The sequence below is a fragment of the Oryzias latipes genome, chromosome 19 (genome assembly GCF_053564925.1).
Source record: "Oryzias latipes strain Hd-rR chromosome 19, Olatipes_Hd-rR_3.1".
NCBI classification, from domain to species: domain Eukaryota; kingdom Metazoa; phylum Chordata; class Actinopteri; order Beloniformes; family Adrianichthyidae; genus Oryzias; species Oryzias latipes.
In genome coordinates, this window is record NC_136255.1 from 6,431,933 (window position 1) to 6,450,354 (window position 18,422).

General features: G+C 38.4%; 1 protein-coding gene across 2 annotated transcripts; it reads right to left on the reverse strand.

Moving 5' to 3' along the window:
• Window positions 1–339: 339 nt before the first annotated feature.
• Window positions 340–18,248, reverse strand: LOC101166011 (zinc metalloproteinase-disintegrin-like atrase-A). Of its 2 annotated transcripts, none has more exons than XM_011488419.4 (23): window positions 18,089–18,248; window positions 17,649–17,755; window positions 17,455–17,528; window positions 17,300–17,375; window positions 16,047–16,123; window positions 15,458–15,656; window positions 14,365–14,430; window positions 14,233–14,295; window positions 13,994–14,163; window positions 13,833–13,914; window positions 13,625–13,761; window positions 13,327–13,519; window positions 13,075–13,164; window positions 10,460–10,658; window positions 9,457–9,559; window positions 8,983–9,154; window positions 8,812–8,892; window positions 5,018–5,102; window positions 3,294–3,414; window positions 3,085–3,226; window positions 2,945–2,992; window positions 2,706–2,756; window positions 340–2,205 (listed from the first exon to the last, which is right to left on the reverse strand). In XM_011488419.4, exons 1-23 carry the CDS (start codon window positions 18,123–18,125, stop codon window positions 2,074–2,076), a joined length of 2,505 nt encoding a protein of 834 aa, XP_011486721.3. In that variant the 5' UTR covers window positions 18,126–18,248; the 3' UTR covers window positions 340–2,073. The 2 variants fall into 2 exon arrangements, 1 of the variants encoding a protein (XP_011486721.3); XR_013651672.1 differs by having other exon boundaries at window positions 2,132–2,205; window positions 2,883–2,992.
• Window positions 18,249–18,422: the final 174 nt, after the last annotated feature.

Consider the following 18,422-nt stretch of genomic DNA (forward strand, 5'->3'; position numbering starts at 1 on the left):
CTGTTGTAGATTTTTGGGTCTTTTCTGTCTAAACTCATCACATTTGGATTTTTCTAAAAGTGACATCACATCTTCTGATTTAAGGCCCCTCAGGCTTTAGATGATGGATTTTATTTATCATCACTTAGCGTTTCCAGAGCAGGCATGACTCGCTGTGAAACAAGCTGTGCTGCTTGTAAACTGCATTTAGCAGCTATTTGGCTCATGAATCAGTGTGAATCAGAGGAGCAGCCAGCATTTTCCAGCCCAACTCTTCTTTTCGGAGCAGATTTATTTATGAGGGGAGTTTCTGGTTTGAGTTGGCACAGAGGGACGCGTCAAACACAAAGAAAAGCTGCATGAGGGGAGGATCTTTCACCTTTATTCAGACTGAGCAGAAGATGGAAGTTGTGTAAACTGCTTATAAAAAAACAAATCCCACAATTCCCAGTAAAGAAACTCTTCGTTGTCCCCGTTTTTACATTCATTCAGTCTTTAAACAATCTTTACAAAGTCAAATCCCATTTGACATTTCCGAAACAAAAAAAGAGCAAATATTAGTGAATATCTGCCGTCCAAGAGATCAGTGCTTCAACAAAAAAGCTTCTTCAGACCCCCCAAGACTGAACACAGGAGCCCATGTCATGAAGTCTGTGAACACACAGGCCTTCTGAAAGAGCAATTCAGAGATTTTTAAGTATAAAACAATAAATACTGACTGTATAAAAGGGAATTTGGATGGGACTCAAGGACATTTTGAACACTTCAAAGGTTTTCAGAATTTCCTAAATAACAATGTTTCTGTTTTTCAAATCTGGACAGTCATTGAAGAAGCTTCTTTCAAACTTTAGTTACAATAAAACCCAAACGATGAAGCACAGCCGCCTCCTCCTCATTGTTACGTTTAAATATCCGCGCCGACCAAAGTCATGTTTTTGGTGTTTTAGCGTGTTCAAATGGCATTTTTGTGTTGATGGAGGAATTCTAAAATATAATAGGATTAAAATAGCATTTCTGAGTATTTGTGGGAAGGGGAAGGGGGGTGGACTTGCTCTACACCAACAGTCCCGCCCACAACTCAGAGGTGAATTTCTAATGAACTCCTGCTGCTCTGCAGAAACTATGTCCATCAAACAACAGGTTTTTTTCTTTATTTGTCGAAAAACAGCATAATGATAATTAAAAGAGCACTGGGAACATTTTGAAAATTGATCAAAAGATGATAGGAGTGGAACTTTAAATGCAAAGCAGTTGGCTTTGTATTCAAAGTTGACTCACCAAAGTCAATCCAATCAATCAAAATCACCAAGACGCTCTTAGAATCTGCAAAGGAAATCCTGAAGCAACAAGACAGGAACGAGCACAGAACATTTTGGTCAAATTCCCAACCAGTAATTCAATAAAAATGTGCAAGAAATTGCTTTTATATTCTAATCTGATCAACAGTCAGGATTTGATCTGTTTTTAAAACATGTTTCAAGTTGTCTTAAGTATTACAACTTGAAGCTGCAAATCTTTTTAGCAGCAGGAATAAATAAATAAATGTCTTTTCTGACTAAATTTGTGGTTTTGACTGCATGGATAAACACTAAAATCAGTAAGACATAAAAACCTAAAAGCATAAATATAAAATCCCCCAAACCAGCTGCTGTTTTAAAAACCCACTGATCACACTGCCGATCAAATGAATCTTGTGGTGTTTATATATCCAGCAGTTGATTATTATTATTATTATTATTATATTTGGCTGCTTTGTGTGCATCTCCAGTCGTTTTTGACTCTTATAAGTTAACATAAAATATATAAACGTTTGTTTTGTTTAGGAATTTACCAAAATTCAAAGATGGGTAACTGCAGAACCTGAGCTGGATCTTCCCACTAACAAGTTTGTTCAAACTGAAAAAGAGAAACGTCTTTAAATGTCAAAATATTTCACTTCCAGTCTCTGTCCAGCAGTAGCTGCGCAGCTGCCCATCTGTCTGTGGTGCAGCGTTCATCCGCACGGCGTCGTTAAAAAGTAAACGTGTCCGCTCTGTAAACTTCCTGCTGGATTCCTCCTGTCCACCTCCTGTCCCCGTTATGTGAACGTGAATGTCAGGTGAAGCTTTGCAGTCTGGACATCGCTGGAAGCTGAGGAGGACTAAAAGTGGGTCTCATGTTGCCTGCTGCAGGAGGCCTGGGCTTGACCGGAGGAACAGGTGGAGGATTTGGTTTGGCTCCTTTGTGCTAAAAACAACAAATCATGTCAGACAGTCAGGCTCTGAGCTGTAGGTGTTCATCTGTAGTCTTTCTGAAAGCAGGTTTTAAAATCTCTGTTCCATGTAAAACTGACAAAACAAAGACATCTGAACCACAAAAACCAGACTTTTATGTTTCTTTCAAACAATAAAACTGATGTATTGGTCAAATAGAAAAAGGATTTCTATTTACCCGGATTCTGTGAGGGTCTTTTGGTCAAATTAATAAAAATTGAATCTTAGGACGCTCCTTTAGATCATAAAGGCGGTCAGTTTAGACACAGATTTTTTTTAAATTCAGTCGTAAACTATTGTAGGTCCTTTTTCATTTATTTAAAAAAAAAAAGAAAAATCAGCTGTTCCGCCACTCATTTCTTTCTTCTGACTAAAGTTACATCTTAAAATATACATTTTGTAATTGTTGACAGAAAAAAATGCCGATATGAGCAGAAAATGCCGTCTGGATGGTTGAACCTCAGAAATACTCACCAGTGTTTTGGTCAGGTGTGGTAAAGGCTTGGATGGAGGCTGAGGTTTGGTCTGTGACAAAGAAAATCCATTAGAATTTGGCTTTATTTACTAAATATCTCAATAAACGTCTTATCATATATTGAAACATTTTTGAATGTCTTAATATTTCATTTCAGAACAGAAAAAATAAAATGCCTCTAATAATGAGGCTCGGTTTTCCATTTGCTGGCTCTCAGACAGTCAAAGTGAAGGCGTACCGCTTCAGTTTCAGAGCTAGACGGAACTGAAGACACTTTCTTGGGAGGCTGAGAAAGAAACAAATGTGAAGAAATGGTTTTTATGGTGTTTTTTTTACTGAAAGCTGATAAAAGCCTGTGCAGTGGTGAGGCCAGTGTACCTGTGGAGCAGCTCTGCTGGGAGTCACAGCTCCAACCAGAGGACTGTGGGCCTGCGTGGCTGTGGACGCCATCAGAGTGGGCTGACTGATCTGAGGGCGGGCTCCTCCCTGGAATGTCGGGGTCAGCTTGGAAGGAGCTTTCCTGGAAACAAAGCACTGAATCAGCTGGAAAAATGGCAAAGATCAAAACAAAGCCTGTGAGAATTTACCTTTTTCTGGTGTGGCTGTCCATGAGTGTCCTCTTACGGCACCACAGCCCGACCGCCAGCACCGAGACCACCAGCAGAGCGGACAGCGCTGCGCACACACCGGCGACTACCACAGTGTGACCTGCAGAGGAGGACGGCCAAATGAACCGTTAAAACTGACCGCAAAACCGAATCCTAAGAAAGTAAAAAGACGCTGGTCTAAAGAAAAAGACGTTTTTTCTGTTTTTCAACAGCAAAATAGTCTTAGTTTGAGAAAACATGACTTAGTCAATAGTTTTTTTCTAAAACTTGTTATTTTCTCAGCCCATTGGCAAAGAAAACCTTTCTAATTTGAAGTATTTTTGATTGTTTTTGCATTGTGTTAGAGGGAGGAGGGTGGTGACTGTTATTTCCATGGTTACCAGTCCCCATGGCGTGCAGCTGTAACAGAGGCAGCAACCTACCAGGATCATGAAATTAACACAGCTCTGCAGTTACAGAGATGCTGGATAACTCACAGTTTCACACAGCTTTGAGTGTCTCATGTCTGCTTTGACATAGACATTTTTCATAAATATGCAGCACGAACAAAAAAAGTATCCTCTGTCAGGACCCTGACAGAGGATACTTTTTTTACATTTTTTCTTCTTTCATTCTACCTTTTTTAGGTTCTTTTTCTACATTTCCATATTTATCTTAGTAAGTATCATTTGCAGTTTGCTTTAAACCATTTTTGAGGCATTATATACATGCTTTGGCCTTTTTCTCTGTTAGTCAAAACATCTTTAGGAATTTTTCCGGCATTTTCTGCTGTTATCATCTAATAACGTTGGAATTTAATTAGTTCATTTTCTTTGATTTTGCAGTTAATGTCAGGTTTTTGCAATATTTGGCTTCATTTCAAAATCCTCTGTTCAGCTATTATAAATAAACAAATAAAAAACGTATAACGGGAAGTTTTATCTGTTTTAGTGTTTCTAGACTACCGTATGTTAAATATTAAAGCATTCCTCTGCCTTTTCTGCTGTTTTCCTGTTTGATTAGATATTTCCAACAAACCAGATATTCAATAAATATATATAATTGTTATGAGTGTAAATGCACACAGCTGATACAAATAACAAAATGTTAGGATAAGAACAATCATTTTCCCTATTTCCAAAAGCAAAAAAATGCTGCTTAGCATTTTTAGATAGAAATCAACTCAATAAATAAAAAATATACAAAAAAAGGGAAACATTTGCCTCTAATCATAGAAAATATATCTTCAGAATATTCTTCAGTCTCTTTAAATAATTTTTGATCATTTTTACATTAAAATCTTCAATTTTTACCAAAACATAGTCTGTTTGGAAAACAACATTGATCAGAAAATGGTTCATTTTTCTGTCAAATGACTAAAAAAGATCCTTCTGCTCTGCTTGTCGGGCTGATTCTGAAGAAACTAAAGTGTAAAATTGTACTGTCGCTGTTTCTTCATTTTATGATGAGCAAAGGAAGAAGTTAAGAGTACCACAAAATGAAGCACATTCTGATAAATGTCCAACAAATTCTAGGTTTTGATGCAAATTTAAAGTCACGTTTATAAAACTAAGAGACAGAAGACGTTTGTCATTCATCCTCGTCTCTGGAAGAATGATTCTTGCTGAACTTTGTCAGGGAATGAGGCAAAGTTTGGTCTAAACCAAACACAAACATGTTCGGAACTTTTGATCAAATCAAGACTGTTGTTTGTTTTTTTTTACCTTGAGGTAGATCTGCATATCGAATGTCACAGTAAGGTGGCGCCCAGCCAGGATCACAGTGGCACTGGTTCTTGTGATTACACACCTGCAGGCCAATTACATGTCAGTCAGAACAGATCCAGATTCAACAGGAAGTACAGCAGGAACGTCATTCAGGGGGGGGATTCCAGAAAGCAGGTTATGCTAGTTACCACGGTAAGTTTGAGGATAAGGAAGTTGATAACCTCAGTTTTTGGTTCCAGAAATGGAGGTGTGTTTCAGGGTAGGTCAAGTTGCCATGGCAACTCATGCTCTGAACATAACCTGGTCTGGAGCAGGTTTAGTTGAAGGTTAGTTTGTTTACAGAGAGGTGAAGCAGCATGGCGTGTCCATTTAAAGATGATTTAGTGGATGAAGAAGCTCAGATAATACTTTTTCCACCGTGAGAGGGTGATAAGACCACATATGGATGTTGGAAAAATTTACTTTATTACATTGTTGATCTAACTTAATTATTTGCTTCAGTTAAGATAAATACTTTTTTTAGTTAAGTCAGCCTAAAAATAACAAGCAGTTATCAGAGTTATTTTACTTTCATTCAAATTAATTCAATTAAGTAGGTGTAACTTTGGTGCTGCTGTTAGATTGGCAGCGCAAGGAATTGTGGGATACCATTCCCTTTGCCTGTCTGGACGGATTGGGGTTTAAGTGTGGGTTTTTGTCTAAATGTGTTTAGTTGTTTCACTGTGTTTTTTCTGCACCATGAGTGAGAGGGAGGGAGAAGATGATGAGTCTATGTAGCACCACTAGTGCCACGTTATGATATAAGCACTGAAGTTAAAGTCAGGGTCATGTTTAAAAAAATCAGTGTTTCATGTTACTAATGTACATTGTATCACTCATTTCAATGTTATAAAAATGAGTATCTGTGCCCTCAAACTTAGACATATGAGAGTTCATAAAATACTATAAATTAAGATGGAAAAACATTTAATAGAATTGGAGTAATATGACATTCAGTTAGATAAATATGTAAATTTGAGTTGCATAAACAATAATTGAGTTGGATAGTCACAAGAAATTGGGTTGAATAAATTTAACTCAATTACTTGTTACTAATTGAAGTAATTTATTTAAGATGGATAATTTATATATATATATATATGCGTCACAATGGAAATTTACTTCGTCCGTTATTTTTTTCCAATCAGAAACTCTTTCTTTTGATGATGCAGCCGTGTTACTTTTTTGATGGTCGTATAATCTTCATTCGCCGTCATTAAAATCTCAGACTCCGTCTCACTGAAGTATAGCGCTCTCTTTTTTTCTCCACGCGTTTCCATGGTGACCCTGGAAATCGGCGATCTATTGAGAATGTCTTTATTGCTGTGCACGTGCCATAACCCAGCGTAATCCGGCGTAATTACGCCAACTCATATCCGGTCTTTTGGAACCAACATACCCAGAGTAAGATCAGGCGGATTTTAGCCAGAGTTCAGGCTTAAGGTCAGGGTAGTTTAAACAGGCTTTCTGGAATACCCCCCCCTCATTCAAACCAAAGCTTGTAAACAAAACCAAGTGAATAAAGATCTCTTCATTCATTGGTCAGGAATTACGAGGGCGGGACAAAGCAACTAGAGGCAGAAATGATGGAAGTCCTGCGCTTTTAGTCCAAGTTTAAACTTTGTGTGGTGGCAAATGCCAAAGAACATTCTGGTGAGGGATATGCACCACATTTTGGGGCGGATCCTTAACATTTCAGAGAATTGAGCAAGCAGATGAGGGATTTTGAGAAGAACTGGTTTGACCGTGGATGATTGAGCGAAGACGGAAAGGTGAGTGTAACTCCTGGAAAATGATGATAGCCAAGAGGATTTTTGATACAGAGACTGATGCTTCAAAGACAATAGAAATGTTTGCCAACCAGAACATAACTCCATCCTGAGATGTTCATCTGGTGCTGCATTTTTTTTGATTGGATTTCACCACAAATGAACTCGTTAGTCATCACCGTTCAGTCTGTGATGACGAATATCTAAAGGCAGATATTTGATGTGCGCATCCATCTTTGCATACGTTTGGATGTTGTTTGTTTTTATGGGCGACACACAAACACGCTGCCGAGGCCGGCTCTAGGTTGACGTCACAAGGAGAAAGAGGCAGAGCCTCAGAGATCGAGTCATCTTACCTCCGAGCAGGAAAATTAGCCACGAAATTATTCATATTTCATAAATAATTTGTTTTTAGTGTGCCAAAGGTAAAATATGATCATTTATAAGGATATAGTTTACTCTGAAAGGTTTAAGAAAAGCATAATATACGCCTTTTGAGGTGTTTGAACTTCTCTTTGCTCTACATCTTTTCAAGCTTTTCTCAAAATCAGCACAGTTGAGAATTTTTTGTCTCATTAAGAGCAAAGATCCATAAATAAGAAAATTATTATTAAAATAGGTCAAAAACCTTTTTGCACTATACTATTGACAATAGAAATACTTGATTTAGAACTAAAACACACAAATTACTCTGTAATTTTTTGTTGAATTTAAAGACTGTTATTTTAAAGTTCAATAAATATTGAAAGGTTAAACTCGTATTCATTGTCACTTTTTTAGAAACCAAAATGTTGATTTATGTTCTCAGAATAAGTGCTACTTTTAGATTTTATGAGGATTTATTATGATTATCCATCTTGTACTAGGATAGTATTCTTATTTTGTTCATATTTGTTCTAAAATGAGTCATTTCCACCCATTACACTAGTTTTCTGTCACTTTAATTAAAATGAACTTCAAAAAATATTTATAAATACAAACCATTTGCTTAGAACTAACAAAAAAATATTTTTGAGCTGTTTAACATTCAGTTTGAAGTGATTCTGACTAACAGTTGCTTTTTTAGCTCATTTTTTCTTTTTTGAATGCTTGTGTGGAGTTCCTTGTTTGTAGAATTTGATTTCTTCACATAAGATTTCTTGTGAAGTAAAATGACTTGCTGCATGAACAGATCATTTTACTAATTTTTAGTGATTTTCTCCCTAAGATTAGTGTTCTTTTCCTATTTGTAGGATACAGCTTTTGCTGTGAAGGTGTATTTTCTAACCCTACCTTTTCCAGAGGGTCTCGTCAGCTAGAAAAGAGAAAAAACACTTTGAGCTGCTTTTCTGAAATATTGTTTTATTTTTTCAGAACATAACTTGCAGCTCCTATTTTTACATGTTTTTTGTCTGTATGCCACATGTGCACTATGACCTCATTTACGGTTTTATTAATACACTGAGTGGTAATTTAGCAAAGTAAAAGACATCACTGAAAAACCTTTACAGTTTTTAAATAAGATAAATTAAAATGTTTGTCTTTTTTTTTTCAGTTAAAATATATACAAGCAACAATAGTTTACTTTGTGTGTAATCTGATCCGTTTTGAAACTCTGTTGATCTCCGTTTCATGAAGTCATTTTCTGGGAAAAGCTGTTTTTTTTCCTAAGCTAACAGACTAAACTCTGGGCGAACTGCCGGCTTTGTTGATACAGAGCTACATACCAGGACAGCAGGAAAATGGGTCAAGAAAACTCTCAGACTATTTCAGCTTCAGTGAAAGAAAGTGTTGAAACTTCTGCAGGAACAGGAATGAGCTCAGGATTCTAGAGAATTCTAACTTTGGATGTTCCGGTAACATGCGAGACACTTCAACTATGACGTTTTACATCATGACAGCTGATAAGAGTGGATCATTATTAGTCTTCTCAAATCAACATACTTGTATTTTATGGTTTAAAAAAAAAAAAAAAATTATTTGGACTGATTTGTATCATCTTACCCCATTGTTGTTGCATTTCTTTGCACAATCTTCCCTGTTTTCATAAACGGAGATGTCCTCACATCGATGATTCAAGCAAATCTGTGCAAATTATGTTTCATTCTCAGAAAAACACCTCACGGTATTTTAAAACGTGACTGATATAGAGTTTCTTTCCTCCGAGGGTTTTACCTTTTTTGGTCCACATGTGGCTCCATTTGGTACCATGTCCAGGTTTCTGCTCCGGTCGTCTTCCACGGCGGCTCTACACTCTAAATTGAAGCGGAACACATTGTAGACGGCCAGTTTGCCTGTGATGGAGTCACCTCCGTTCACACAAAACATCGAGCCACACTTGACATTTCTACAAAGACAAGAGACAAGAAAAGGAAATCTTTAGAACCAACAGTTGGGCCTAGTTAATGATGTGTGCAAACAGTGTGTGGGCCTGAATTCCATTCTAAACGTAGCAAATCCTACTTTCAAAAGCTGAAAAAACATCTGCGATATCTTATGTTTGGAAATTACACAAATGCTCCACTTACAATGGACTTACTAAAAATAAAGACATCAAATACAATAGTTCATCTGACTTCAGATTTGACAGATTCTTAGTTAGATTTGTTTTTTTTGCAGCGTAAATTCTTTGTGAATGCTGGAACTTACCCTGCAGAACAGGGAATAGGGCCGGATCTGTCCCTTCCACAGTTGGCACCATCTTCCCCCTTTTTATTGGAGTTAAAACACAGATCAGGTCCCACTTTGGCACCTGAGTTTAAGAAACAAACACATTTTTTTAAAAACGTTGAAATATTAAAGCAGATTTACTCAGACATGGGCTTAATCTTTGGAGCAATTAAAAGACACCATGGCGGAGCAAACTCAATCCAGAAAATTGCCATTTCCATGTCCCTGGATTTTGAAGTCAAAGCAGCTATTACTGCATTCTAGATGCAAGAGGGGTTAGACATTATTTTATTCTGACACAGTTCCAAGAAAATAAAAATAAAAACACGACTTTTTCCACAGCGTATTTACTTTCTACTGCAACTATAACTTCCACTATATTCAATTAAGGAATGGAGGAGGTGGCAAATCTTAGTACAGTATAGTAAAATTCTTAGAGTATAGTTATTTGGTATGCTGAGGCTTTTAAAATACAAAAAAACAAATGGATGTACCACCTCCCTATGCACCATTAATTAACCACAAACACATTCATATGAAACGTAAATGTCTTCAGAAAAACTTTGCATATGAAAAAGTAAGCTTCACATCTATAAAATAACAGAACCTCAAAGATCCCTATACATAACTCTAAATAAAATACCAAACCACTGAAACGCTGGACACAATTGCGTCATCAGGCTTGAAAAGTATAAACGCCACTCAAAAGTTGATTGCAGTTCTTGTGGATAGTTGCAAACAAAACCAGCCAACCTTAGTGACACATACAAGGCCGATGAGATGACTGATCGCTATGATGTATAAACCAGCCTTTATGGTTCTCTATGGTCAGTGTTACCACAATCACAGGCATAACACTCCATCCAAATTTAGTTTTGCAAACACGTCTTTACATTTATTCAGGTTGGTTCCACTGAAACTGGATTGATTTGGAAAGCATAGCAGTCTCTATAGGAGACAGCAAAGGTTGTGTGCAGAGCACCTTCCCCAAACAGCCTCCAGCAGTGGTGCTCTCGTGTGGGGCAGCGGCCGTCGAAGCAGAAGCCCTGCGTCTGTGTGTAGCAGGGTTTGCCGTTCATCTCAAAAGCATCTTCAGGACAGTCCTGGGAGTCTCCTGTGCAGTACTCAGGCAGGTCGCACTCGCTCGCTGGCTTCCTGCACACGCTGCCCGTCACTTTGAACTGTGGATTAAAGTGCAGGCCGTGTTACAAAAAAACAAAGCTTTGTTTTTCTTTGTAATCATCATTATCTTGTTTATTTCTGTGAAAGTCTTCCAGTCCTTGAAGCTGTCATTAAAGGAAGGATGTGGTAAATTACACCACAGCGGAAGACTATCACCCTCTGTTTCCTGTAGGTATGGACAGAGGGTTGGTGCTGATGCCCATCGTCTCTAACCAGATGGCCTTTGAGTCTCTATGAGGGAGCTCTCTGGTGCTGCAAATGCTTTCTAGACTGTTTTTAATCCAGGCTGTTGACTGCAGAAGTGAGAACAGACATGTCCTATTTAAAGGGTTAACTAATAGATCATTTTCAGGCACCAAAAGGTGATTATTTAAAAAAAAAAAAAAAAAAGCTCTTTTTAAAGAAAATGTCTCATTTAAACTTTAGGTCATGTTGTTGAAGGAGTTTTCTTGATATTTGTTGACTGTTGAAATCTATGTTAATGCACCGAATGGAGCAGTAAATTCCTCCATGAAGATATTTGTAGACACTGACTTCCTCAGTGGTCTAGTCCTGTGCTACAGTATATGAGCAAACTCATACAAACCACAATAGATTAAGAACTATTGCACAAAATCAATGGGAAGGAAACTATTTTCATTTTATTTCTCTCCAAACTCAAACCTGGAAAAGCAGACGTTTTTGGAATAATGGACAAACTCACAATCTCCCTAAATCTAAACTTGGGCTAAAAACAAAACCTATTTGTTTGGAGAAAGCTCCAAATGTTGCAGATCATTTATTTACTACTAACAGCCCCAATTTCAAGGGCAGACCTCAAGCTTAGTCATCTATCCTCACATGAAATTTGTTCCAAAAAGGAAGGAAGCAACAATTGCAGTTCAGTGACTATCACATTTCTACAGAGGTTTTTGGTTCAGACTGTTCTTAGTGCTCAGGAAAGGCTCCACTTCACAGCTGAAATGCCTGATGTCATTTAAATTTGATCAAACAATTAAAAAAAAAGGAAAAGTTTAGAAAGCATATAAATGCTACATCAGCCCCAGCTACAACAAGAAAGAAAGCATTATTTACCTTAAACTGTTGTGATAAAAATAGTGAAAGAATACAAATGTTGCCTTCTTCTATTTCTGCACATTCAGAGGTGGGTGTCACTTGAAGTATTTGTAAGGATAATGGAAGTTGTACGCACGTATGATGTAGGGGTGATGGTGTCATTTGATGCCCTTACGTTGCACTCAGGTTCTTAGTAAGGTACAAGTACAGGCTGCTTACTGATCCCCGCACAAATTGCTACACACACGGCTTGTGTAGGTGAGACGTAAGTACCCATAGGACGGCCATTGGATGTCCACACAAACTACCCTCTGATTGTCTAATTTCCTCAATTCTGACAATCAGGCTGCGTTAAAGGAGTGCGTAACTATCAGGTGAACATCTCTAACAAAGTCCTTGTGAAGTTGATTGGAGGCGTTGAAAACATGGAAAATGTGTACGACCTGCCTGTGTCTCAGCTACTTCACGCTTACACATCCTTATGTGTTGTATACGTGTTCACCGTGACTGGTCACCCACAGCAGGTCCATAGAACAAAAATTGCAGGAACATTTCGTCTCTACTGGTTCAGCAAGCATTCAATAATTTTTCACCCGCAGACAACTGGTATCTAGGGGCTTTTGTGACTAAGGCATAAGGAGGTATACAGTAGTTTACTCATATACATTTACTTCAGTAGCTTGTCAAAGTTATAAACTTGAAGTAATTTCACAGCGCCATACTAATTACCTTGATGTAGATTGATTTTGAATGAAAAGCAAATCTCATGCTTATCAACTGGCTGTTTCTATTTAAGTACTATTTTTTTCTATGTTCCATTTGTATTATTTATTTGAGGGATGCAGAATGATATCGGTGTGGGCAGACACTTGTGTTAAGAGGAAACCATCAGTGTCGGACAGTACAAAGGTGTCTAACTCTAAATCTTACAAACAACTTAGTTCTGACTGTTTAACCACAATCGGTGCCTCCAACAAACCTGCAGATATTTGTGACAAATATTCACTTCAAATCATCAATCATAGCAAGAAATAAGGAATAACTGGATTTAATTTGATTTATTATAAAAAGCAAAGGCTTAAGTATTAATTGAAATATATTGTTTAAATAGAATGTTTAAATATGTCTAAATTGTGTCTTAATATTTGAAAACACCTGAATTTACGTGTTTCTTACAGTTTTTGCTCACTTCCATTGGTTTTACCCAATATGTGGTCAAAGTGTTAGTCAGTACATAAAATATTTTTTTCCCAGTGAATTATTTACTCTTTTTCAAGTACTTGTATTTGTTTTAAAGTTTTAGATTTTGTGTACTTCCCAATTACTTCATATGACAAAGGCTCTGCATTCATTCAGTACCTGACAGTTCTCACAGCACTGTCCGTGAGCACACTGGGATCCTGCAGTGAGCCGACATGTTGATGCCTCGCAGCAAGCATTGTTACATTCCTACAATGAAAGGAAATACATTAGTCTGTGTGAAGTAAACTCTGTTGGGATTTTATTAGATAAATGTATTAACTCATTAATGTTCAAGCTCCAGTTCCAGCTTTTCTTCTACAGAGAGAGCCCTAAAAACGAAAACTTTGGATGAACTCGACTGTCAGTTACCTCTGAAGTGCCACAGTCACACTCCTCTCCGGCGTCTAGTATGGCGTCACCACAGCGGGGGCCCAAAGCGATGCTCTTGACGGAGCCGGAGCCAGGTAGTTCCAAGCAGCTAGGCTGAGCTCGCAGCATGAATTCATCCAGCTGCCTTAAACTGCAGCTGCTGAAAAACTCTGGAAAAAGCCCATTTTTGATCCTGCACACAGAGAGCAGGACAGTCAGATCCTGTCTGCTGCGAAGGTTTTCTCAGAAACACGACCAAACAGAGTTAAAAAATCCCAGAGGATATTGAAATTCTTACTTTTCTGTCATCACACAGTCCGTGCTGCTGTCATCGGAACCACACAGACATCCGTCTTCATCGTGGGACAAGCCGAAGTTGTGTCCCATTTCATGAGCGATGGTGGAGGCGAGGCCTATCAGGTTTTCATGGTGGTCCTAGAGGAGAGGTGTAGCGATGTGGATTCAAACTCTATAGATAAAGATGACCTTTGAGGCATAAAACCTACCTGGTTAACAGCACCAGAGTTTGGGGTGCACATAGCAAACTTGTTGGCCAGTCCCACGGTGTCCGTTTCAAAGTCCGTCCCCCTATTAGAGACAGAAGCCTGACAGAGTGAGCTCAGGCGGGCAGCAGCTCTCCCTGTAATGTCTGCAATGCGGCGCTCACGTCACAAACTGGGCGTTGTCGTGTTGCACTCTCAGGAGGAGGTCGGACTGACGCCATGACAGGAAGTTGTCCAGAGTAGTCCCTGCTTTCAGATCCACGTTGATGAGGTCTCTATAGGACCAAATCTCCAGGCCCACCAACACAATCCGAATGTTTAGGCGTCGGTACAGCTGCAGGTGGAGCGCTGGGTTAGGAAGTGGCTGAGCACAGAAGCCTTCCACAGATGAAAGCCACTTTACCTTATCAACATGATTCACTGCTAAAAGAATCCGTTGTCGAGTCTCTTTTCCATGTCGACTGTACTGCAAATGGATACAATTGTCATCAGATTTATAACCAGGTGCAACTGATGTTGTCATAGAAACATTTACCTCAGCGTTGTCCGCAACCACGACGAGTTCAACAAACTTTTGTGGATCTGGGACGGATTTTGATCTCTGAAAGAACACAGAAACACGTCTGAAACTAGACTCAGCTCATAAAATGCTCATGCAGACAATTAGCATTTGCAAGCGCTTACAATTTAGGCTTTGAATGTACGTATGAGTTAAGAAAACTGACTTCTGGTGTGAAGCTATTCAGAGATGAGACTTTTTATGAACTAGCTGGGATTTTTTCTTGGGAATTTTTCTTTAGCAATTGTTCTTTTTTAAAGTGCCTTTGAGCGAAAGTTTCACAACAAAACCCAGCAAACTTTACACAAACATAATACCCGCCAAAAATCAATTTGGAGTATAGCGACCCCCCCCCCAAATGTTTGGGGATATCCAAAGAAAGTTTTAAAAGTATCATGGGATGGCCACAGGACCTACAGCTTGGCAGCAGTTTTGTGGCTACACATTTTCCACACAATATGGGAAAAGAAAACTTTTCTTCCAGCGATATTCACAAAATTTCCAACACACACCACCAGGTTAGGTCTACAACCACAACTGAAGTTTTGTTGACCTTTGACCTCGGAAAGAAGCCCCCACCTTGAATTTTCCAAAAATGCATCGAGAAGCAAATTGGGAAAAAGTTAGTAGAATTTGAAAGACGTTGGTGTGGTGAACTGGTAAAAGTTACGTTCATCTATTGCTCACGCATTTTACCGAAATATTATTATATTATATATATGCTATTATTAATATTATTTAATAATGTTGGGTTAGTATTGGGAAACTTTAATGCGGGAATCTTAGCTCAAGCTGACTGAAACAATATAACATAAGACAATCTGATAAAACCAGTTAAAAGTAGGTCGTTTTTGGCATTTGCTTTCTAATCAAACCAAATCTGCCAGACTCTCTGGCAGCCAGCCTGTTCTGACGTACATCAAATGTTTTATCTAACGACTGAAAAGGGGATAACTGCTCACAGAGACACCGTGTAAAATAAAGACATGACTCAAAATAGTGCGACTTGTTCAAATAAGATGTGGGAGAACATGTCTCCAGTAACAGAGGCCCTAAGGCAGGAGCGTACCCGTGATCTGGACATGAAGAGGGCTGCAGGCTGCGGGCCCTGCTGCTTTCTGTCCTCTGCAGATCTTTTGAGGCCACAGGTAGAGTGCTGGCCAGAGCTACGCTTGAGCTGCTCACTTCTGTAAACTGCATGGTCCTCCTCCATCGTCTGTCCAAGAGGCTCGATCAGGAACAGCTGCTGCTGCGCTCTCAGGAAGCCGCTGTGCCCGCGACAAGAAAGAACCGGACCGGGTTATTGACACAGGAATCAGCTTTGCAGGAAACAAAATCAAGCTTTATATCGCACAAAACAAAGAACTTTCTGTGTGTGGGAATGCAAATTAAGAGAAACAGTAAGCAGATACCATATTGGATAAAAAAAAAAAGAAAATTCTTTAGGAGGAAATAAGAGGTTGAGAAACAACTGCAGAACAAATGTGCAGCACTGCCAAGTAATAATTACAAAGCAGAAAGCTCAAACACGGTGAAGCAAGACTTCTTCTCAATCAGCTGATAAGTTTTCACTGGAAACATTTAGTTTGATACAAGCGGTTAAAAAAAACAACAGAAAATATATGCATAAAAAACAAAAACAAAAAACACTTTCCTACCTGATGCCGGAACATATCTGCACGCTCACAGAGGAGTCTTCCTCGCCTTGTATGTGTCCGTGGTAGAAGCAGTGCTCCTAAACAGAAGGGACAGAGGAGGCTTCAGGCTCCAACCACAAAGACTCTTTCTTGTTTTGTAATGTCCAAGAAATCAGGAGTCACATGGAGCAAATGCTGCATCTCTGTCCTACTAGACTGATGACGCTCACAAACAGGCAGACTTTATTATGTGGGGTCAGCCTTTAATTATGGTGTTTGAGTTCAGTAAAGACAGAAAAACAAAAATGAATGTTGATAAGAAGAAAAAATTAAAATATGATCTATGTAAATTAAAATCCCACAAACAATAAGCATTTAAGCCCCAAACAATTGGGAATTTGTTTGTTTCTTTGCCGGATGCACTGAAATTTTTAGTAAATGTGAATTTAAATTTAACATTTAACAATTTGCTGTTTTTTTTTTAGCAGCCTATGAACACGTAGGAGGTAAAGTAAGTTAAAGAAATGATGCCAAAATGGACATGTTCTAATGAGTGCTTAAACTCACGTCATCATGTGATTGTTTTAAGTGTTCCCAGTGGTCTTTCACTTATGATTTTGAAGTTTTTTGCCAAAATTTAAAAAAAACTGTGTTGTTTTCTAAGACCTAGTTTCTGCAGAGCGGCAAGAGTTCATTAGAAATTCACCTCTGAATTGTTAAGCCTGCTACCTTCCCATCATCTAGAAGTCTATATGCTCCCCCACTGGCTTACAGCCCCTCTGACCGCCAACCTAACATCAGCGGCGCAACAAAAATAAAGCAATTTCAGAGCAATCCAGCCGTACAGTTTTGATCCAGATTCCAGCTTTGATGAGGAAAACAAAGACGTACATGGATCTATTTGTCTGCAAGTGGATGCATCAGAATGGAGCAGAGCAGGGAGCTGTGCCCTTTTTATTTTCTAAATCATAAAAACAAGCTTTTTCAAACTGTATTTTATTTTTGTCTACTCCATATTCACAACAATTTGTAGAAAGAAACATTCAGAGATGCTATTTTAAGCTTGATTTTCCTAATATCTGTCCTACATCATGAGAAAAATGCCACAAGAACATTTTAACAACACTTCCATGGCACTTCAAGCTTAACTTTAGCATTTTTACGAGGGAAAAATACATAAAACAAAATTTCACAACTTTGCAAACAAAAAAAAAGGCAATATTTAAAATAAAACATGAATAAGTAATTATACATGATTAATAAGAAAATTTCACCTTATTTGGTGCTGTTGTGACCCTTTTTCCATCCTCTGTATAGAATGTTTCAGTGTAGTTTCTCCCAATAAGATTCCTGATAAATATGGAATAAAAATGTAAACTAACTTCTTCATGTTAATATTCTGAAACAACAAATCAAGTCTGATTTTTACCAATTCTTTTCCAGATGAATAGTCCGGTTTCTCCCTTCGATTGTCAGATCATATTGAACTGTATCTGGATAACTCTGAAGAAAAAACAAAATATTCAGACAAAAACAAACAAAGGCAGAACCATAAACAGGACAAATGAGTTCTTTCAAGTGGACAAAGTTTGTGAGCGAGTTTTGTTGCTCAGGTGTTCTTACCTGACCATCCTGCAGGCTCCTCCTGTGTCTGTCGTGACGTCGCTGAGGTCGGACCACCTCGTAATGCTGAACGTGAGAAAGCAACAGCCCGCCGTGCACGAGGCAGGCTGCACAAAACGTTACTCGGCATGATGACGGACTGTACCATTATGTTTAAGAAGCTTGCTTTAGTCTGAATATTAATAATAGTATTATTACAATAATTGGCTATTTGTTCAAGTGATATAAACTTTTTTTGCATTTAAATACACTTTGGAACGCATACAAGCTTAAAAAATCCTTATCCAACTCTTTTCACGGGAAGTGACATTTATTTTGATAAAAATACTTTAACCCGTAAAGAAGCGATAGCTAAACAGTTTCCGGTCAGAAAAAAATAAGTGTCTGACACTATTTATAAATTGTAATTTTTTGTTATTAAAAACAGAATAAAGTCTCACCGAAGAGAAAACACAGCGGCAACACCTTTCCCATCATGACGGCGCGCGGCTCGTTCTCTGGCGGAGCCAAACCGAGCCGGGAATCCGCCGCTGAGGCCCCGCCTCCGTGACTCACGATTTCACGGAAAGAAAACGGTCATGACCGCGAGGAGACGTAGCACGTGACAGAGGAATTTCAAAATAAAAACTTCAGAAGTTCTGTTATGAAGTTTGTGGCGCAGAGCATTTTATGCTCGCAACAATTTAGCAAACAAAAGAGGCATTTAAATATTCATTTTTAAACCCAGCACTCGATGCTGTAAAAAAAAAATAATAATTCCATGTCAGACCTTTG